At 43.7% G+C, this 24,121-nt stretch overlaps 1 protein-coding gene across 3 annotated transcripts in view; it reads right to left on the bottom strand.

Moving 5' to 3' along the window:
• Window positions 1-24,121, bottom strand: part of prkd1 (protein kinase D1) — a 266,398-nt gene that overhangs the window by 28,281 nt on the left and 213,996 nt on the right. For all 3 annotated transcript variants that reach the window (XM_039741300.1, XM_039741299.1, XM_039741301.1), the window contains 7 exons: window positions 17,116-17,326; window positions 16,395-16,472; window positions 14,210-14,408; window positions 13,241-13,364; window positions 10,463-10,540; window positions 9,396-9,675; window positions 5,975-6,027 (listed from right to left, as the gene is read on the bottom strand). In XM_039741300.1, the coding sequence (XP_039597234.1) occupies window positions 5,975-6,027; window positions 9,396-9,675; window positions 10,463-10,540; window positions 13,241-13,364; window positions 14,210-14,408; window positions 16,395-16,472; window positions 17,116-17,326 (1,023 nt within the window). The remainder of the gene's footprint in view (window positions 1-5,974; window positions 6,028-9,395; window positions 9,676-10,462; window positions 10,541-13,240; window positions 13,365-14,209; window positions 14,409-16,394; window positions 16,473-17,115; window positions 17,327-24,121) is intronic.

Here is a 24,121-nt window from a genome sequence, read left to right on the forward strand (position 1 = left end):
CCTCATTGGATTCAGCAGTCTGAGACTTGCCAAATATAATATTCTCAAACCAGCTCTATCCAATTGATTTATTATATTATATTCAGGGCCCAGAAGAAGTATTGGGCCATCAAGCCCACCGTCCCGCTTAATTTCTCTCCCAAAAAATGAAACAAGTAAGGCAGCTATGTGTGCCTCTGTTACAAGAAATTACAGACAAATTCATTCAAGCCATTCTGACAACTGCTATAATGAACACGGAGCTCCGTCCTTCAGCTCAGTCGGGTCAAAACGGATGGTCTCTCACTGGCAGCGGTGGGATTTAAAGCTGGAAGACGTGAAGAGGTGAAATCAACTACCCTCACCAGTACCCTCCACAACTGCAGAGGAAAAGAAGAGGAGGATGGTTAGCGCGAGTGCCCCCTCTAGGCCAAGGGTGGTATTACCTGTTTGAGACGAACCCGGAGGGTGATCCACTGATGCACATATATAACAATTATATTATATTATATTATATTATATTATATTATATTATATTATATTATATTACTAGCAAAATACCCGCGCTTTGCAGCGGCAAAGTACTGCCTTAAAATTTTTATTAAGAAGAAAATGAAACCTTTTTAAACTGAGGGAAAATATACCAATAATTATTTGTTAAGGATCTCTTTGTGTACCACATTGTGAGTTCGGCCCTCCGGTTGTAATCTGACCAAGCTGTGCGCTGATCTTACTCTGAGCATGTAACATACAGTCGGCCATGTGAACAGTAATCTTGTCTCAAATCTCACAGCTTGGATTGCTGCTGTCGTAATCGGTTTGAGTTTCATGGTTTGTTTCAATTACGTTAGTATTCGTAGGACTTGTGTTGAAGTGACATTCGGCATCTGTCAAGCGTTGTAAGCACACAACCGGTTTCATCGATAACTTCGCATCCAGCTTTTGAGAGTTTAAACATTCATAAACATCAAAGTGTCCACTACTGAAATCGTCACTTGTCAATCTGAGATGTTTAAGAGGCATTGGCGGTTGTCGAAAGGTGTAAAATATTTGGCCATTTCGATACACTTGAAAGCGACAACCAAACAATTCAGCTGCAGCCATCAACTCACATGCAGATCCATAGGTGAAGGGCTTAAGCATTTGACTCTTCTAGTGCTCCTGTGTAGTCTAATTATCTCCTGTACGTCATCAGTCCACACCTTGAACCTGTGCCAGTCATTCAATACATAAGACACAATGGATATCAAGAGTGAGCCTGATATGGCCATGCAATATGTAACACAGAGAATGGAAAAGGCAGGCGCCATCTCTGGGCATGGAAACCACTCGGTAAGTGACAGTTCTTTGATCGATGGTGATCACCTCGATAGACATGTTAATGGGGGTACGGTTGGAATGATAAAGGAAATGGGTATCTGAACAATGTAAAGTAAGTCTAAAATACCTACACAATAACTATAATCGTAATAAATGAACAATAAAACAGCGGAGAATGTTTATTTAATGGACTAAATAAAGAGGCTGTAGTTATCAGCAGGGAGACGTGAATCCTGTGGCGAAGCAAGAAAGGTAATGAAGAGACTGGAGCGACGGACGGCCTTATATAGGCAGGCAGCCAACAACGTGGGAGGCGTTGGGATGGGGGACCCCGCGCCGCCTCACACGGTGACCGAGCTGCAGGCTATGGACGTATATATGTACGTAAGTAGGATTCAGTTAGCGTTGGGAACCCGCGTACCAAATTTCTTGAAGATGGGCCAATAAGTAACAATGACCGTAGGAAAGTTCAATATGGTGGCCAACAGTGGCATCATACCACCGAAATAAGTACGTACATTGGTTTCGGTTAGTGCAGGGAAGCCGCCTACCAAATTTCGAGAAGATGGGGCCATAAATAAGAAAGTTCAACATGGCGGACGTGTAGAATTTCAAAAAGAAACCCGCTTAACTTTTGTAAGTAAGCTGTAAAGAAAGAGCCTGCCAAGTTTCAGCCTTCTACCTACACGGGAAGTTGGAGAATCAGTGACGAGTGGGTCAGTGAGTGAGTCAGTGAGTGAGGGCTTTGCCTTTTATTAGTATAGATTAGATTATATTTTAACTTTGGCATAACACCTTGAATGACATTAAGCATTTTCAAAATGAGTGGATATCATATCATTTTGTAACATTCTTAACACATTTATGTCCAAATCAGACATATTATATTATATTATATTATATTATATTATATTATATTATATTATATTATATTATATTATATATATTGCCAGCCTTAGTGCACACTCTAACATCCTGTACTGGGTTAAGCATTTTGAGAATTAACAGATATTGTATTGAAGTGTAATAGGTTTGATCCTTTTCTACTGAAGTTAGTTAAATTATATTATATTACATTATATTAGATTATATTAGATATTATATCAACAGCCTTGGCACACACTAAGCTTTTTGAGAATAAGCAGATATCATATCATATTGTAAAATTCTTAATATACTGTAGTTCTATTCAAATTAGATACACACTGTACTATATTATATTATATTATATTATATTATATTATATTATATTATATTATATTATATATTACAGTGGAACCTCGGTTTGCGAGCAACTTGGTTTACGAGTGTTTTGCAAGACGAGCTAATTTTTTTAATAAAATTTGTCTTGCAATATGAGTAGTATGGATACACTTTGTCTGCTGAGTGTCATGTGATCACAACTGAGCTGATGGTTCTTCTCTCTTGCGCGTGCGTCTCTCTCTCTCTCTCTCTCTCTCTCCTCTTGAGGGCAATCGTCTCCTATTCTCCGTCTGAGTCTGCGTGCCTCACTCATATAGTCAACATCTGTACGAGCGTATACTGTTTACTAGAGCATTGTGACTGTGTGTGTCTGTGTGTGTCTATGCGTGTGTGCTGTGAAGTGCGAGTCCCTGTCTTGCACCCCAAAACACAAACATTTCTGGAACGAATTACGCTCACAAACTGAGGTTCCACTGTATTATAATGCCAGCCTTAGTGCACACTCTAACATCTTGTACTCGATTTAGCATTTTGAGAATTAACAGATGCTGTATTGAAATGTAACAGGTTCAAATCCTTTTCTACTAAATTTAGTGATATTATATTATATTATATTATATTATATTATATTATATTATATTATATTATATTATATTATATTATGTTATATATTATATTATATTATGTTATGTTATGTTATGTTATGTTATGTTATGTTATATTATATTATATTATATTATATTATATTATATTATATTATATTATATTATATCAACAGCCTTGCACACACTAAGATTTTTGAGAATAAGCAGATATCATATCATATTGTAACATTCTCAATCTAGTTCTATCCAAATTAGACATATGCTGTTGCTCTATTATATTATATTATATTATATTATATTATATTATATTATATTATATTATATTATATTATGTTATGTTATGTTATGTTATATTATATTATATTATATTATATTATATTATATTATATTATGTTATATTATGTTATGTTATGTTATATTATATTATATTATATTATGTTATATTATATTATGTTATATTATATTATGTTATGTTATGTTATGTTATATTATGTTACGTTGCCTCCTCAGCACTCACTCTACCGCCACGAACACGATTCAGTATTATGTCGCATTATCTTGTAATGTCGTCACTGGCGCCCTCTCCAATATTATCGCAGTTTATTTCAAGTCAGCATGGTTGCCAGTCAGTGCAGAGCCCCCTAGAAGCTCGGTGCCGGCCGTCTCCATTGCGAAGCCTCGTTTGGCTGCCGGCACCCACACCTGTTTGTGATGTCACTTCCTCTCTTTGCTCTCCCCCTTGCACACGTGTATGCATCTCAAAAGCAATTTCGATAAAAATGTAACTTTACCCAATTGCGATGAAGCTGCAGCTCGCTGATGGCCCTCCTCCTCCTCCTCCTCATCCTCGTTGTTATTATTACTTTTTCGGTTCAATTAGCTCATTGAGGTGAGAGCTGCTCTGTCAATGGTGGGTTTCAAAGGCCGAGGAGGGGCAACAGCCTCTGCATCTGTGGTCATTGTGTGCGCGGCGCATTCAGCGGGACGCTAATGCTTCCGAAGAATTGCGCAGAGTCATTTTGCCGTTTGAGGTGGGCTCGCCCGTTGTTGCCAGCTTCTCATTAGTTTTGTGTGACATGCACATCAGGTCATTAGTGCGGGGTTCGCAGCTTCCTTCGTTTTGTCTCTTTCTTTTGTTGCGCTCCGCACTCTCACCATATGAAAGTACTTGTGGCGGTGTGAATTACGCATGAAAATGCCCTATAATGCCATAGCAAAGAGTGCCATTAAAGCAACGAGGGCATACGAGAGAGCAGAAAGTCAAGGGCCCCAGCAGATGTCGGCCTTTTTGGACAAACAGCGTAAAGCACAATTGAGCAGGAACACGGTTCATTTTTTCTGAAGAAGAAGAACTAAAAATCAATGGGCAGGTTTGAAAGAAGACAATAAAACCAATTCTACCATCTTGTGACTTGAGAGAATCTAATGAGCCGACATCAACCGAGGAACACTGCGTACCAACACAGGGCAATGTCCTGGCATATTGGAAACAGGCAACTACTTGGAGCTGTCAAGGCACAGAGAGAGGAGGAACTGAAGAGGAGCTTTTGAACACAAAAAGCAGCCCCATACAGCAAGGATCTTAACAAACACTAGGTGGCGCTCTCACAGCAGACCCCCCCCAAAAACAAAATGATGCCAATGAGTTCCACGCACAAATATCACCAAAGGAGTACTGAAAATGTTGCCTCATGTTGGTAAGGTGGCAGTTCAGGATGACCCATCAGGGTGGGTTGCTGGTTCTTTACTTGGAGAGGAACTCAAAATGGTGGAAGGACAAGTGGGGAGCCCTGATCAGTTGAGATGTGCTCTGACTGGGTGGCCCTTTTGAGGAGCTCTCGGGTGGCAGCCATATTACATCACATATGCGTCGTCCCACCCACCCCAGGTGGACTTTAAGGGAGCCTTGTGTGCCCCTGCCAGGCGAGTTTGGGGTCAGCAGAGAAGTGTTGGAGGAGGAGGAGGTGGTGAAGGAGGCAGCGCCATCAGTACTGACCTGGGTTGGTCCAAAAAAGACATTTTCGTTTGTAGCAAATCTGGCTCTGGGTACTGGTCTTTCATTACATATCTACTAACCAAATGTCAAGAAATGAATGTGTTTCTTCTAGTGCCTTTTATTAGGACAAACTGCCATAAAATAGGAAGAAATTATTGATTCGGTGTCTTTGATTGTGCATTTGCTACCACAATATGTAAAGAAATTCATTCTTTTTTTCTTATAGCGCCTTTCATTATGCAGCTGCTACCACAAAATGTAAAAGAAATGAATGTGATTCAGATACAGTAGTGCCTTTCGTTGTATATTTACTACCATAAAATGCAAAAAAATGAATTATTACCTTCCTATATGCCACAAAATATAAAGATAAATGAATTCTTCCTATATAGTGCCTTTCTTTCCTATCGTGTCATTTATTGCGCATTCCCTTCCACAAACTGTAGAGAAATGAATTCTTCTTTGTGATTTATGAACAGTGACCACAGCAGAACATTCACATGCCGGCTTAATAAAGTTCTTGGCCGCGGTGGGCCTGACCCCCTTCTGACAGCACTGGGTTCAAGACAACCGGGTGGAGCTCCAGTCCATTGCATGGAAGTTCATCTCCCCCTTGCTGCCCATCCTCACACTGAGTGTCTGTTGGTCTTCTCCGTCGGTCACGGGGCTGGCAGAATCAAATGCGTTGCAGACACGTGAGCGGCCGGCCCTGAGCTAATGCCACAGATTAAGTGTCAGGCTGCCTCTTAACTGGGGGGGCTTACCCGCCAACTCTAAGCCGCACAATCTCGAGTGATGAACGTGAAAAAGCAGGAGGGCGACGGAGGGTCCTCAAAAGGACAAAAGCGTGAGGGTGCCGAGGATCACTTACCACGTTTTCTTGGATCTGGCAGTTTGACACTGAAATGCTGAGCGACACGTCTTCTGTGGAAAGGAAAGGAAAACAGAAAGAGGTTAAAGAAATCAAAGGCAGTGCGGACGTCACAAAGAAGGGAATCTAAAGTGCGCTGTCACGTTTCCTCAAGACGGTGACATTCTTACTTTCGTGTTGGCCAAAGACAGCAGCACAATGTCAACAGTGGCCATTTATATAGCGCCTTTCACAAAAATCCTGTCAATCAAACACACACATACACACAGAGGAGACGAAAAGTGACGACGTGAAGGCCACTCACACCACCGACTCCACAGGCGTTCAGGTACAGCTTCACACTGCAAGGTGGGCTCTCTCCGTGTCGGCCTCACCACACTCTGCCCTCCCCACCTGAGCAAATGCTGAATGAGCCCCCAAATGACACAAACTCAGTTGAACTGAAAGAGAAGCCCCCTCAACATGAGCCAACAATTCATTATCCCAACGTGTAAAGAAATGAATGAGCTTTTTATAGAGCACCTACCACCAAAAAGACATCAAGAATTGAGATTTTGTATAGCGCCTTTCATTATATGTCTAATAGCACATAATGAAACGTGTTCATATAGCGCCTTTCATTACGTCAAACTGCTGCCAAATATAATGACACAGGGTCTTCTTCTGTATAATGTCAGTGTCATACACGTGTGAGTAGGAAGCAGCTAAAGGGCCTGAGTGATGGTAATACCACAACAGACCAGGGGGTGGCGAACTGTGCTGATTGTCCTTCTCAGTTCCTGGCAGAACATTCCTGGGAAATCCCGCCAGGTTCCAGCGCCCTCAATGACGTAATTCACGGTCCGGATGACATCACTCCCACGTTCAGGGGGCCTTTGATGACGTCACTTATGGTCCCGAGGACATCACTTTCCTTTTTTTTTTTCCCAGCCCCTTGATGAGTTCATTTCCATTCTGGACGATGTTGCTTCCGGTTCTGGCCCCCTTGATGATGTCACTTCCTCTATGGGTCTTTAAAGTCGCCATCTTGCTTCCAGTTAATCAGTTCTGCCTTTGGACTCAGTCTTGGGAACAACTCTGTCTAAATCTCAACCCTTTGCTGCCAGGCCATATTATACAGCTGGCTGCCCCAAACCTTTATAATGTCTGCCGTTCATTCTTATCACATCTGTCATTATGCGTCTGCTACCACAAAGTGTAAAGAAGTACACAAATCGGCTCTTATTATGCCAAACTCCCATAATATATAAAGAAATGAACTCATGTTTCATAAATTGTCTCTCCCTACACATTTGGTATTACGACATGCCAATAAATGATTTTTTTTCCTTATAGTACCTTTCATTCTGCATCCACTAACACAACATTTAAAGAAATTAATTTGTTTCTTATAGTGCCTTTCATTACGCATTTACTTCCATAAAATATAAAGACATTTGTTTTTTTATATAGTGCCTTTTATTACACGTCTGCCACTAACAAAATGAAACAAAATAATTTGTCACTACACCAAAAAAACACACAAAGTGAAGAAAATATCTTGACTCCTAAAAGACCAATTGCTTATATAAAGGTGGGCTCAACCCAGAGTCCTTTGCGGTTCATTGTGAACACACTTGGCCCTTGGTGAGGGTGGCTGTGTGATCAGCTCTGTGCTCTGCTGGTTTACTGGATTTTCACCTTTTTCTATTCTGTTCTTGGCTACTGTTTCTATTTTGTGCTGGCACTTTGTTCACCTTGGATTCCTTTTGCTGGCAACTTCTTTTTGCCTTTTGTGCTCCACAGTGCTTTTCATTTTCTTCAGAGCATTTATTTGAAGAATAAGTTCTTCTATTTATAAACATTTTACGAGACTCTCTGTGCTACCAGCCAGGGTTTTTGACAGGATTTTACTCTCTAGTTGACATTTTTACAACTACTTGGGACTTATTGGGACAGCTGGAGGGAGGGAGGGAACGCCTCACGATTGTTCAGGCACGTGTGGGATGAGTGGACAGAGCTCACAGAATTTAGAGAGTGATGGGCGATTCATGAAAAGTGCTTCCTTTCTTGGATGACTCTTTTCAGTGAATCATATGAACCAATTTGTGAGCAAATCTATTCAATGGAGCTCAACGGAGGGGCTAAAGCACACATGTGTCCTACGTGAGGTCATCCACGTATTGAAGTCTGCAGAAGAACCGCGTGACTGAGTCCTGAGTCCTGAGCCATTTGATTTGTGAACGAGTCACTAAACAAGAAGAAGTCCAACGATTCCTTGGTATATTATTCTTAAACGAGTCACTTCACGAGAGCCGTCTCATGATATGGAAACAAATCGTTACGAGTGGCAGCTTCTCATTCTGTACCAACACGCCTTCATTTAAATAGGCATCTTAAATGTGTTGTCAGGCTTTGTGCCGTAAGAATGGTCATGTTTAATATATAATGAAATATTTACAGTAGTTATCTATATAAACTATCACATATTTATACAAACACTAATAAATAAATAAACAGTAGATAGATAGATAGATAGATAGATAGATAGATAGATAGATAGATAGATAGATAGATAATGTGAAAGGCACTATATAATAGATAGATAGATAGATAGATAGATAGATAGATAGATAGATAGATAGATAGATAGATAGATAGATAGATAGATAGATAATGTGAAAGGCACTATATAATAGATAGATAGATAGATAGATAGATAGATAGATAGATAGATAGATAGATAGATAGATAGATAGATAGATAGGCCTAGTTGGCAGGAGTACATAGATAGATAGATAGATAGATAGATAGATAGATAGATAGATAGATAGATAGATAGATAGTTTGCATTCATGAAACACAGCATTTTCCAACATGAGGGGTATGAACACTAGGGGGCACCACCCGAGCATTTCCCAAACTCAAATGACAGTCACAGAAGCCAAAATACGAATAAAAAAACAAAATGGCTTTATTAGAAAAGGTGAGCAGTTAACTCTGGGAGAACATAGACAGATAAACTAAACAGGTTTAGCTGTACCCGGACAACCACCAGAAGTTTACGTAACATTCCTTACGTCCCACTTTCTGCCTTCTGGCCTTTCTTCCATCCACTCTTTGAGCCCACACCACTAAGTGATCACCCAACTCCAAGCCCCCTTAAGTCCTTGAGCACAATTGCTTTTTCAGCCAATCCTGGATCACAAATGAACTCAGGACCACTTTTTTCTAGAGCTCCCCCTGGTGGCCAGAAAGCCAGAAATAGCAAAGTTTGCCTCATTAAAGTCAGCATGTTTTATTTCTCTCTATATATTATTAATAAATATAAGAGTGAAGTCACCTTCCTGTGTACGCCAGCATGACGCCCCCTGCTGTCAGTCACAACACACTGCTTTAAACTTGACTATTTTAATAATAGCAATCCGAGGAGGTGACTTACTGTGCTGGCTCTGCCGGGACGCGTGTGAGATTCCTTTTGGAATGACGGGCATCAAGGCGTGCTGTATGGCCATCTCCCACATCCTTGCCACATCGTGCCCGGTGCCACTCACGAGCACGTTGTTGTTGACCAACGGAGCCACGCTGCCGCCGAGGCTTTCGCCCACGCAATACACGATGTGTGCCGTGGTGATTTCGAAACAGTGAGGATTTGCCCCCGAGGGGAGTAAACTGAAGTTTTTTGCAGGTTCCAAAGACAGGACCTCAGACAAAGGAATCTCCTGAAAAGAGAAAATGAGAAAGAAGAATAAATGAGGGCTTACACGGCCTCGAGGGAATGAGCAACAGGTGGGGGGTCCCATCAGAGGTGGGGGGAGACTTCTTTAAGTCCAATGTGAGGCCTTGATGAAGTCCTGATGAGGCCAGTAATTCTATATGAGGCTGAATGTTGGACATTAACAAAGACTGAAGAAAACAAACTTGGAAAAGAAAAGGCCTTGAGGAAGACATTTCAGCCCATAAATGAAGATGGCACAAGGAGAATAAGGCTGACGTCACGGAGCTACATAAGTGACAAGTGACTGCAGTGCCTGAGACACATAGAGAGGTTGAAGGGGTGACAGAACCCTTAAGAAACACATTCATCGTAAATCCACAAGGGCACATTCCCAGGGGGCACTGAGGTGGCCACTCACATCACTTTTTTTTACTTTAAAGCTAGGTGGACTCTGGCAGGGAGGCTAGTCACACACATCTGTGCATTATAAGGACCTGACCATTCAATTTTCAGGGTCAGTGTGGGCATTCACCATAAGGAGACGTCTATGCACCACCGCAGGGCTGATTATCACTCACACCTGCGCCCGCTCGTCACCAGCCATGCCCACAATGCCACAGAAAAGCAACTGAAAGGACACCCAATGGGCAGGATGCTCTGTGGCTGCCCCCCAACTGTATGTGGCTGCTCTTCAGAATTCATCCGATTGTCCATCATTCTAGACATTTATAACAAAGACTGCTTATAGAGCTATGTGCCCGCTGCCCCCGTACCCAAAGGTCGTACCTTACCTTGTAGTATTTGCTTCCTGTCTCATTCTGGAATAAGGTGATGCATTTGCTGTCCAGTCTCCAGTAGTGTCTCTTCCGCTGTTAGAGAGAAAAACACAAGTTGAATCCAATTAGCAGCGGTCAGGGGCTCATGGCAGATTAAGGCATGAGGTGAATGAGCTCCACCTGCCAATACAGCAGACCACGGCTCGTAACATGTGCTCAGGGGCTGGACGGTCCACCTGGCAGGGAGGCACGTTTGCAGGACTAACCTCATGTTATTGAGTCTGATTGTCATTTGGATGTCACTTAGCCCCTCTGAGCACGGGGACACTGTGCCATCCTCTGTGTGTGAAGGGAGGTGAAGGACTGCAAGTGAGCCAGCTGGGCAGCAAAGGGCAGGGTACAAGTGTCTCAATATGCTGTTGAATGTAATACTTTGCAATCCGTCATTGTCTGCAGCTGTCTTGAGCTTCAATGACACTACTTAAAAATGTTATTTTTAATCAGTTGGCTTTTTACCATCCTGAAGTCATTTTGCTAACTGCATTTTCTGAAGTAATTGTTAAAATTTAATAATTATCAGGTCGATGTACTTTATTATTTTTTGTATTCTATTTATTAATGAAATAACGATGTATGCACTAACCCACTGCATGGCACACTCACACATCGGGCCAGTTTAGAGTCACCAACAAGGAGTCAAATAAGGGAGGTCCCTGGGGAGCCCCCTAATGAACACCGTGGATCCCAAAAAGCATTAAAAATCATAATCATACTAGGGTCTGATATCCCTGTGCCCATATTTTGAGTTTGGGGAATAACGTGGCAGTGGGAGCACAGAAAGCGCTTCACAGACAGAAGTAGAAGGCAGCCATCTGCCAGCACTTCATGGCCTGGGTGTGGTCGAGGTGCTTGAGTGACAGTGGGATGGGTGTGGTCAAGGTGCTTGAGTGGCAGCAGACTAGGCGGGGCTATAAGATTTATTGGCTGGCTGGCTGGGGCTGGATGCTTGAGTGGCAGTAGCTTGGGCGGTCCTGGAGGCTTTAGCAGCTGCACACTGTATGTGACAGAAGGATGGGCGGAGTTATAGGATTGAGTGGCAGCAGGCTGGGTGGGGCTTTATGGTTTAGTGGCAGAAGCCTGGATGGTCCTGGAGGTTTTAGTGGCAGAAGACACTGCGAGGCTAGATACTTGTGTGACAACAGGATAGGTGGAGATATATGATAGAGTGCCAGCAGGCTGGATGGTCTTGGAGCCTTAAGTGGCAGTGTATTGCATGGGCAAAGACAATTGTGTGACAAAGCGAAAGGCAGGGTATATGACTGAGTGGCAGCAGGGCAGGTAGAGCTAGATGTTTGTGTGACAGCAGGATAGGCAGGGCTTGGTGGGGCTAGATACTTGATTTGAATCAGTCTGGGTGGTCCTGCAGGCTTTAGAGGCAGTGGGCCGGGTGGGATTAGATGCTTGTGTGACAGCAGGCTACTGGCCTGGGAGGGGAAGCACGGTGTTTCAACCAGAAGGATTCAAGAATGAGGTTGGAGACTCAGAGGAAACACATAAATCAGTTGTGGATATACAAGTGTGTGTGTCTGTTAGTTATATATGTAAATGTGTGTGTGTGTGATACAGCACCTGCCAAATAATACAAAGAGTACATGACACGTGTTTCACCCCAATTTGGGCTCATCAGGTCCCCTTATGGGGAGTGAACCTCAGTTATCGCTATCTGAGGGTGAAGCCTCTGACGTTGCATCATGGCGGCTGGTTTGCTTACTTAGCAGCGTGATATTGATATTGTCATGAGAATAGACAGGAGACATCAAAAAGGTTTGGCACAGCCACCCATATATTGTGCACTGGCTGCAAAATAGATTTGTTTAGTTGAGCAGTGTTCAGGTTCTAGTCCAAAACAGAACTGATTCAAGTGCGTAAAGATGGCGGCTTTAAAGGCATCATGACCGGAAGTGACGACTTCATGGGCACCCGAACCGGAAGTGACGCTATCAATGCCATCAGAACTGGAAGTGATGTCATCGTTGGCGTAACCCTGTGGGATTTCCCATGAATGGTCTGCTGAGGATGGAGAGAAACAGTCAGTGCACCTCGCCACCCCCTGGACTGGCATGGAATTGTCATTATTCAAGCCCTTTAGCTGCCGCCCATCCGCATGTGTGTGACAATATACTGTATATATATTATATATTGTGGTGGACGGCCGGGTCCCTTATCCAGACGTGACTCCTCTTCACTGAAAGGACCAGGTGACAGAGAACATATCCAGAGCTGTACCTCTCTCAGAGCGATAGATGGAAGCCCACCTTGGTTGCAGCGGTGCCTTGGACTCCCACAGGGCTCCATGGGAGCTGGAGTTTGGCGCAGCCCTGTTGGGTTGCCATCTATCACTCTGGAGGAGGTATGGCTTTGGATGTGCTTTCTCTCCCCTGGTCTTTCCTGTATTGAGGCGTCCCGGCTGGGTAAGGCACCCGGCCATCTGCCACAATATATTAATATCTTGTGTTGGGTGGTGCTTGCCCACACTGACTTAGATGATTGTTTCTCATTTTTTTTGCTCCATTAAGCGCTATCCACTTTTTGCAACATTACAATGGAGACTGCATGACTAAGGTAGACTGGCTGTTTTTCAAGGCTCCCCTGCAGCTGGCACCAAAGCTGCTCATCTGAATAATCGAAAGTCGGCTGCCAGTGTCTTGCAGTTCTCAGTCCTGACCACTAAGGGGTGACACTTCCTACACCATTAACTCACACTGATGCAAGCGGGACATTGAGTAGCCTCACCAAGGGGTCCTTGCTGGTGAAGTGGACCATCCACCCTTCTTTCATGACGTTGCTGCTTTTCCGTTTCGTGTGCTTGACAGACTGCACGACTCTCATCAAGGGTATGTTGTTACTGGTTGAAGGGCTGCAAAGACAAAAGCGTAATGCGCAGTTTGGTCAATTTCAACTGTAGCCCCTTGCTCTAATTTGCTTTCTTATTTAAGCCAAGCTGATCCCACCCAGCTGAATTCAGCTTCACCAGCCTTCCAGGGGCAGATTGGCAGTCAAAGCCAGTGTCTCAACGGTGAGATGCTGACGACATTTTGTCTCTCCATCCGGCATCCTAGTTGCAGTGATAACCTAGACATTGGTGTCCCACCATGTAGTGGTTAGTGTAGTAACCACCTCAACTGTTGACCGCCTATGTGGTGTTTGCATGTTCTTCAGGTGTTCCATTTCCCTCCCACCGTCCATTGTGTTAAATTAACTGACCACCCTAAACTGACCCAGCACTGGTGAGAGTGCCCTGTAATGGACTGGCACCTCCTTCAGAAATGGGCTCCTGGCAGCGTGTGGATGGATTTGAAACTGCAGGGAGCTCAGAACATTCTACTGAGTCACTAAGAAAGAAGTGACAAAAGAGGGGACGAAAAGGAGCTCGGAATGAAGCATGTCCAGGGTATCCCCTGCCACAGCCTGAGCTCCATTCAGGATTCAAAGTGGAGTCCTGCTACTTCAGTTATTCCCCCCGCAGCCCCCCACCATTAAGGGCTGACATTAATAGACAGCTAATTTGCAGCTGCTAACTAATGAGAGCGGCTCTGACTCCCCAGTGAGTGTGAAACAGGCGAGCGGGCCTACGAAACGAACACTTGGATGGGCTACCTAATCGTGACGGTTCACTTCACACACTCGGGCGTTTAACGTCTTCAGCAGCTGCTTTTTTTTTTTTTTTTTTAAGAGAACTCAACAGGTGGGCGAGGATCCCACCTTATCATCCTGCTGGATTCGTCGTGGTCCTGGTCATGCATGTCACCCGTGTCGCTGTGGTTGCCGCTCAGTGAGATTTCGGGGTCTTGGACCATCGATTCTTCCATGTCATCCATCAGGCCGCTGTTTCTTTCATTGTCATTGTCATCGCTGCCTTCTTCCATGACGACGTCGGACTCTGCGCCAGGGCTTAGCAGATCTGTCCGGGGAGATCAAGATCCATCAGTGAGACAGGAATTGAGGACAGATGTGAAAAATAGCAAAGGTGAACAGGCATGTAAGAGGCGCTACATGATAAGAGACATGACGTTAGGTTATTAATAAATACAGACAGCCATGACAGCAATGGAAGGCACTTGATACAAGCATGGAGAGGAAAGGCGCTATATTAACACCTGAGATGAATTGATAGGAATGGCGCCTCATAAACCTTAAGAAACAAAATGAAGGGAACACAAAATCATCACCAAGTCAGTGAAGCGTCAGGGACATCAAAGTGTCCAGTTAGGAACCACAAGGGACTGTAAATCAATGTCACCTGCTGTGGTGTAAATGACAGTGACTACAGGTGACCTGGAGAGACAACAGCAAGACACCCCCCAAAAAGGGAATGGGGGGCCACAGACAGCTGATGTCTCCTGACTGATTCTTCCTTAGTTGTGTGTTTTGTGGTGGCTTAAGGTGGCATCTGTGACCCATTCAGGTTGCACAGGCAGTTCAGCTCCTCCAGGATGGCACATCCATACAAGAAGGTTTGCTCTGTCTCGCTGCACAGTCTCAGGAGCAGAGAGGAGATACCAGGAGAGCTGCACAGGGCAGTAGAAGGGCATCAACCCAGCAGCAGGACCGGCTTTGTGTGAGGAGGTGGAGGACCACCAGAGCCCACCAAAATGACCTCCAGCTGACTACTGGTGTGCATGTGTCTGACAAAACTGAGGGTGTCATGAGGGCCTCTAGTGGGACCTCTGCTTACAGCACCTCACCAGTGCAGCTCCATTGGCATTCACCAGAGAATACATAGTTGGCAGCCCCGCCATTGGTGCCCCATTCTCTTCACAGATGACAGCAGGGACACCCTGAGCACATGTGACAGACTTGACAGAGACTGGAAATGCTGTGGTGAACGTTATGCATCCTGCAACATCATCCCGCATGACCGGTTTGATGGTGGGTCAGTGATGGTCTGGGGGGGGCATATCTTTGGAGGGTGGCACAGACTTTCATGTGCCAGGCAGCGGTACCCTGACTGCTGTTAGGTATCTGCTATAGGAGCCAGTCAGACCTTACACTGGTGCAGTGGGTTCCACCTGGCCTCATGTGCCTACAGTGTATAGGCATTTCCTGGATGGCGTTGATGCCACTGACTGGCCCGCATGTCCCCCAGACATGAATCCAACAGAGCACCTCTGGGATGTTATCTGTCGGTGCATCTGATGCCAACAAGTAGCACCACAGGCTGTCCAGGAGTTCACTGATGTCCTGATGAAGATCTGGGAGGAGATCCCCCAGGACACCATCTCATCAGGTGTATGTGCAGACGTCTTAGGGGGTCCATAGAGTCTCATGGGGAGCCACACACACACTACGGAGTCACTGCTGTGATGAAATTCATGCCTGGGATTTCAGTTTTTTGATGTTTGGTGTGATGTTGAGTCAGCCCTCCATGGGTTGGTGATTTTGGTGTCCATTGACCGCTCTGACGTCATTTTGAATGACCCGGCGTTACTCAGTCAAGATTTTCTACTTGAATATTTTATTTATCGAGAGCCAACGTGTGATTTAAGTGTTCCCTTCATTTTGTCGGAGCAGCGATGATCACCCAAATTGTGATGGTCAAGGAAGGATCACAGTGTCATTTTATTCATAAACTCATCTAACACCCTAAACACATGTAATGGTCATGCACTAAAGACCCCCAAAGTCAGACCCTGATGCCCGCACCCAATGAAGCCACTCACGGAGTCTGCATTTGTAACAAACAAAGGTCCAGTATGTACAGCCCAAATTTGGTAAGCCTGCCCCTGATGCCCTCCCTGTATTCCTCCCATCCTGGCTTTTGTGCCACCATTGGGCTGGACCTCCTGTGCCCAGGCAGCCTGATGTCTGCCCCAGGGTGTGCCATCTTAATTACTTTTTTTAACCCCCATAAATTCTGGACCTGAATGTCTGTGAAACTGGCACTCACCTCCATTAATGGCCACTTCACCAAGGCAGTTGTTTGGCACTTTGGGGGCACAGCGCTTATGACAATTAAACTTGCAGTCTGAAGGAGAAAAAAAAAGGGACAGTTTAGGTGGGCCGTGAGCTGACCACCTTCAAGCTCATTTCTGTATCTGCCAGCTCTGCCCCCCAATGTCCTGGGTTCAAATCCTCTCCTGAACAATGCTCTCCTCGTGCACACGTCCATGTCCTTCAGGTGTCATGTGATGGACTGGCATCCTGGTGCTCAGTGATGCCACCACAGATGCCAGTGTCCTGCACCACCAGGGGTTCAAAAGGTATGGTAGGAAAGCTGACAAACGTCAGGAGCCCCTTGAGTGCGACTGACATTCAAGTTCATGTTTGTCACTTGGCCACGGAAAAGCGTGAATTTCTTAACGTTCTGGCTATCAAGTTTCAGAAGTTTCCAAAGCTTGACTTGGGCATTGACTTCAGAGTGCCCCCCACTTTGAAGAAGTGTTACCAGCTTTATATTGAAATGCAGGCTAAACTCTGAAATAAAAGAAAGTGAATAATAAGAGTGTTATGGACCCTCGCCTATCACAGCAGCAGGGCCCAATCTGTCCTGAAGGGGGCGCCAATGCAGCACAAGGAGAACCTGCAGTCAGTCTAATAATGATAACCGTTAGAAATGAGAGCGAGGGTCACAGTCGGGGGGTTCAGAGTCGGGGGTCCACGTCACTCACCTTTACACTGCAGGCCTTGCCTAAAGAGGCCCTTGAGCAGCTTCTTACAGTACTGGCAGACGGTGGGCCGCGTGTAGGAGTGGATGACGAACGTGTGAGGCACTTTCACTTTGGACAGCAGGATCTTGTCCAGTTGGATCGGGCGCCCGATGTAGGACTGCGAGTTGGATCTTTTCTCTCGGCCAATGAACGTCTCCGACTGCGATTTTTGCTGAAAGAGAGACAGATAGAGAAACGGATAAGCGGCCCTTTGAGGGCTTCTACGGCGCGTGAAAAACAATGTGCCCCCGTTCCCGATTTCCTCCATTTTCGCTCATTCAAAACACTTCAACGTTTCGCATCTCCAAACAAATTTAGTGGAATACAAAAGACAAACTGACTAGACGCAATGCGCAGTTTTCAAGTAGCCATTTGAATGGCGCTATATAACATAAAGAGATTGTCTGCTGTTTAGAGAGAGCGCACAATAAATGGCAGCACGGTATGTAAAATAAATGCTCTGCAGTTAATGGAGGGGCGCGTTTAGGGTGTGATTTGAAGGGCAGATCGGCGTGCTCTGTTAGCAGACTGTGCATTCCGTGAAAGGCGCTATATACAACAAAGAAATTGATTGGTGCAGTGTGGGAGTGAGGGTCGCCTGTAATGTGTCTGTGAATGGCGCTATATAAGCACAGCTTGACTGATGCTCGTCTTTAGACTGTTTATTTGGAAACTCAGACTTGTTTGCTGTGCAAAGGACTTTCTGACATGAAGGGCGCTATATAACATAAGGACAGCGTGACTGAATCTGGGATTCTCTGCTTACCTTGAAACACGCGCTTATTTGTTACGTAAAGTGGTTTGTGAACGTGTATTCAATAAATGATTGATTGATTGATTGATTGATTGATTGATCCAGGGCTCTCCTGCGTTGTGTTTATGAATGGTGCTCTATAACACAGCATGACTAAGTTTGATATTGATTATCTATTTTGAAACTCATTCTTATTTGCTGTGCAAAGCACTTTCTGACCGCGTATTCCATGTAGGACGCTATCTTTATTTATATATAAAATCGGAAACGTCTGTCTGTCTGTTTGTATGTCTGTCCGCTTTTCACGTTAGAACTACTTTACGGATTTAGATCGATTTTTTTTCTAGAATTTTCTTTCCAGTTGATTTTGCGACTTCTCTCATCGCGCTAAGTATCAGAGTTCGTTTGTGGTCCCGATTTATTTGCACGAATCCAAGGGAGAGGTGAGAGCGATGTGGGCGGAGCCTTCTTCACTCCCGCGCCAGCCTCGGGGCGTGTACCTTAATTCTGCTTAGCTAGCGAACGAGAGAACTACTTAACGGATTTAGATCGTTTTATTTATTTATTTACTTATTTTTCTATAATTTTCTTGAACATTCAGGTTGATTTTGCGACTTCTCTCATCGCGTTAAGCATCAGAGTTCGCCTTCGGCACCGATTTATTTGCACGAGGCTGCGGGCAGGCATAAATTTAATCAATTGGTGCTCAAATTATTTCAAACGGTGTCACGGACATACACTTCAATAAATACCATTTTGGAATTCAACGATTCAGTTCATTATACTACTGGATTTCTAAATTCTATTAATCCTCCTGACACCTGCTTCTCACATGGTCAGCTTTAGATTGCTTTCTCTCAGGTTAGTTCCCCAAGAAACTTATATGTCCTCGTCTCTGGTAGCAAAACCAAAATACTGTATATCAAGAGCCCCTCTGATAGGAAACCTATCCATATAAACTGTTCTCAATACAAATAACAATTTTTAAATTGATTTTTAGTTTGTCTTGTCTCACTTGTACGTGGGCGGAGCCGCGGGGCACAGCTAGTATAGCGTAAATACAGATTGACCGAGGCTCCTATTTTAATTTCTTTTAAAACACGTGATGCTTATTTGCTATGTAAAGCACCCTGGGACTGTAAATACCACAAAGAGTCAAGAGGGAATGTTGGATGAATCGATTGGTCCAGTGTGGTGCTATGAATGGCGCTATATAACATAAGGCCAGCAGGACTGATGTTTGTCTTTACTGGTTATTTGGAAACGCATGCTTGTTAGCTATGACTGTGTCTTCAATAAAATACACTATATAAAAGAAAGAAAGAAAGAAAGAAAGAAAGAAAGAAAGAAAGAGTGATTGATTGATTGGTCCAGTGTAGAGGTCCCTCCCGTGATGTGTCTATGAATGGCGCTATATAACATAAAGACAGATTGAGTGATACTTCAATTTACACTTTATTTTGAAATTCATCCTTGTTTGCTGTGTAAAGTGGTTCGTGATGCTCGCATTCCATGAAAGGCACTAAACACAATGAGGAAGGACTGCTTGATTCATTTATTGGCCCAGTGTGGAGGTTTTCCTGTAATGTTTCTACAAATGGCGTTATATGCCATAAAGCCAAATTGACTGATGCTTGTATGAATGATTGAATGTTTACGAATGGCGCTATATAACAGCATGACTGATTTGGGTATTCACTGTTTATTTTCAAACTCATTCTTGTTTGCTGTGTAAAGTGGTTTGTGACCGTGTATTCAATAACAGGCGCTATATAAAGTCAGATTGATTGACTGAGAGGTCCAGTGTGGAGGTCTTTCCTGTAATGTTTCTACAAATGGCGCTATATAACATTAAAACAGATTGATCGATGCTTGTATTTACCATTTTTTTTGAAACTCATGAAGCTTGTTTCCTGTGTAAAGACTACAAATAACACGAAGAACGCCATATTAAGTAAAGGGAGAATGTTGGATGAATTGATTGGTTCAATGTGATGCTATGAAATGATTACGAATGGCGCTATATAACTTAAAGACAGCATGACTGATTTAAGTATTAACTGTTTATTTTCAAAAGCATTCTTGTTTGCTGTGTAAAGTGGTTTGTGACCGTGTATTCAATAAAAGACAATATATATAGACAGATTGATTGATTGATTTATTGATTGGGCCCGTGTGGAGGCGTGTCCTGCAATGTGTCTAGGAATGGCGCTATATAACATAAAGACAACATGACAGTTGCTAGTATTTACCATTGATTTTGAAAAGCAATTTGTGACTGCGTACTCTCTAAGACGCTACATACCATAAAGAATGCCTGATTTATGCTTATATATTTTTTATATTTACTTACTTTGTAAAATGCCTTGTGACGGTGCATATTATAAATAGTGCTACATGAAATAAATATTGATTAACAGAGGAATCCAGAATGAGGGTTAGTGTATCCTGTGATGTGTCTAAGCACGATGAGCATGGGAAAGGCGCTATATAAATAAAATACATTATTATTATTATTATTATTATTAAAGGCGCTATATAACAGGACAGGTTTGCGTTTTCTGTTTTTTTCCTGGTTTGCTGGTGTGACCGTGAATACAATGAATGACACAATATAAGGTAAACATAAATGAACAAACGTGCGTATTTACTGTTTGATTTGAAAAACACCCCTATTGACGTATATAGTGCCTTGCGACAGCGTATTCAATGAATGGCGAGATATAAGTAAAGATCGATTGACTGACCGATGCGGTGACGGGCTGAGGGCGCCCTGTAGTATCCGGGCACTCCCTTCTGGTCAGATTCTGCTTAGCACCCAAATGGACTCCGCACCGGGCTGAACGGATTTACATAACGAACGAATGAGTGAAGCAGCCGGCTTGTTTCTCTCAAACGCGGAATGCCAGGCGCGCGGCGCTGCTTTCATTTCGCCGAGCTCCATGTGAAAGTATGACTCCAACTTTATTTTTGTTATGCCTTTACTTCAAGGTGTTGGAATATTTAATTAGAGCTTCATAGAGTAAAACGAGACCTTGGGCGCTATTGACAAAATTTGTAATTGCAATAGAAATCGGAGAAGTTTGGAGGTTAAAGACGCAGCAAAGCAAACATCTGCTTCGTGGTGCGTCCGCTGCGACAACACTTTCCTTTGTTGGAATAAATAAACCTAAATAAGGTCACGCGTGCGCCGCTTTTGTAATATTATTGCCGACGTGCGCCACAGCTAATTAGAAAGCGGAAAAGTGAGGTCGACGTGAACAAATGGAGGGAGCGCGCGTGTGCGTGTACGCGCGTGTTTTTAATGAAATGGCCAGGGATTTTATTACGCGAGTGGAAGTAAAACTTCCTGCAAACCAATAAGCCGGCCACCTGAAAGAAAGCCCCGGCGTTTCCGAAGTGCCACCAGAGCCGCGTTGCATGTCGCTTTTGTGTCAGGACCCCCGATTTTTTGCACAAAAAGTACATACAGTGTACACCAGGGGGTCTCCAACGAACTCCGGTCAGGAAGCGCTACTGTGGCTGCAGGTTTTCATTCTAACACTTTTCTTAATTACTGACCGCAGTTTCTGCTGCTATTGATCTTCTTTTTTCTCCATTTTTATTGACTTGTTTTTTTTGAATGACTTCATTTTTTTCCTCAAGTTAGCAAGCTTGCGCATCATGGCTGCCACGCGTCCCCAGTGCTCTTTTGACGCGTCTTCTGAGCTCCTAATCAGAAATGAACGCTACGCATGCGCGAGTTGCAGTACCAGCAAAAATTTGGCTGGCGTGTGTGTTCAGGTTTTGGTACTTGACGTCAGCATCGTTGTTGTCTATCAACATTGCTGGGCGCAAGATCTTGCCTGAAGAAGGGGCCTGAGTTGCCTCGAAAGCTTGCATATTGTAATCTTTTTAGTTAGCCAATAAAAGGTGTCATTTTGCTTGGCTTTTCTGGGCGCTTAGAGGAAGAGCTGATAGAGCAGGTTAGAATTTACCGTCCTCCTAGGACAGCCCATATGGCCTGGCAGACTTCCGCCATGACGTTGGGCACTGTTGTGCCAGTCTGACAGCTGACAGATAATGCTCAAGCACTGATAGTTAAATAAAGAGAAAACTGAAATCTTAGTGATTGGCAATAATGGATACAATGAGGCTATTATAAATAAACTGGATACATTAGGATTAAAAGTCAAGACGGAGGTTAAAAGCTTAGGGGTGATTGTTGACTGTAATCTAAATTTTAAATCGCATATTCATCAGATCACTAGGACAGCATTTTTTCACTTAAGAAACATAAGTAAAGTTAGACCTCTTATATCACTGAAAGATGCTGAGAAATTAGTTCACGCGTTTGTTTTCAGTCGACTAGATTACTGTAACGCACTCCTCTCAGGACTACCCAAGAAAGACATAAATCACTTGTAACGAGTGCAGAATGCAGCTGCTAGAATCCTAACTAGGAAAAGAAAATCTGAGCACATCTCTCCAGTTTTGAGGTCACTACACTGGTCACCTGTGTCATTCAGGATTGACTTTTAAAATTCTGCTTATGGTTTACAAAGCCTTAAATAATCTCGGCCCATCTTATATATCGGAGTGCCTGACATCTTATATTCCAAATCGTAACCTCAGATCCTCAAATGAGTGTCTCCTTAGAATTCCAAGAACAAAACTTAAAAGAAGTGGTGAGGCGGCCAGGCGTCCTTCTGCTGTTATGAACCTCAAATCTGGAATAGCCTGCCAATAGGAATTCACCAGGCTGATACGGTGGAGCACTTTAAAACACTGCTGAAAACACATTACTGTAACATGGCCTTCTCGTAACTTCACTGTAATTAAAATCCTGATACTCTGTATATCCAACCCATTATAATAACTATTCATGGTGGCTCTAACATCTGTACTGACCCCTACTCTCTCTTCTGTTTCCTTTTAAGTGTCCTTTACTCAAAGCACCGTGATGTTCCAACAATGATGGATGGATTAAAAGCCAGAAGTCTGTTTGACCATCAACATCAAGTGACTCTGTGAGCTCCCAAACTACAAAGAGGACTGTTTCATTTATGTTAGGTAGAATGCCCAGAGGGGACTGGGTGGTCCCGTGGCCTCGAACCCCTGCAGATTTTATTTTTTTTCTCCAGCCGTCTGCAGTTTTTTTTTTTTTTTGTTTTGTCTGTCCACCCTGGCCATCGGACCTTACTCCTTTTCTATGTTAACTAATGTTGTCTAATTTTAATTTCTTATTTTGTCTTTTATTTTTATTTTCTTCATTACATAAAGCACTTTGAGCTACTTTTTGTATGAAAATGTGCTATAGAAATAAATGTTGTTCTTGTTGTTGATGCCTGTTTGAAGATAACGCAATGTGACGCTAAGCCGCATTGCAGCTCCAACAGAATCGACGTGTGGGCTTCAGTGTTTGATGAATGGCTTAATGAGGTGAAGCAAATCATCAAACTTAGATGCGGACACGCCAAAGTATTTGTGGCACTTTTCTTCATCCATTCCTCGCATAGGCAATCCAGGTGTTGCACATTCCTCATCGTAATGACTCGATACATATAAAGGTCTCGGGTACCATCTTCTCTGTCACTGTTGCCATCTTTTTATGTAACAGCAGCAGGATGTAAAGAATTTTTATCTTCAACCTCTTACTTCCCTTAGCTTCCCAACACAACAAAACTGGATGTTGTCGATGATTTCTCACACTGCCACCTGGTGGAATTCTCTAGAATTGCATACACGTCTAGTCTATACACTGCTTGCGTAGCAGCAGCACCCACAAGCGTTTGAGTCACGTCGTGTCAAGTATATCCCTGCCCTAACGCTGCGTTCCATTTATGGAGCTGGGAATGACATCACACCTGCGCTCCAGTAAAACATTCGGAAAACCAAAATGGGCACATCCAGGAAAGCATCTGTCGTGTTTGCTCCATCAGAATAAAGAGCAGTTCATAACAACACATTGCCCACGCATCCAAACTGCCATAACGCGATTGGTGGCATTGATTGCGCGGATCGGGCACTGACATTTGTGAGGGACGGCCGGCAGCTCAACCCAGACGAAACCCCCAGGATGCTAGATGGCGACTTCCCTGCAGCTTAGTGGTGCTCCAGATTCCCGCAGGGCACTATGGGAGATGGAGTTCAGCTTCACAGTCCTGCTGGGTACCGTGGGTACCGCCAGGGGAGGCTGCAGTGAGACACGGGGATTTCTGTTTCCAATATAGC

The sequence above is a fragment of the Polypterus senegalus genome, chromosome 18, assembly GCF_016835505.1.
Source record: "Polypterus senegalus isolate Bchr_013 chromosome 18, ASM1683550v1, whole genome shotgun sequence".
Classification (NCBI taxonomy): Eukaryota; Metazoa; Chordata; class Cladistia; order Polypteriformes; family Polypteridae; genus Polypterus; species Polypterus senegalus.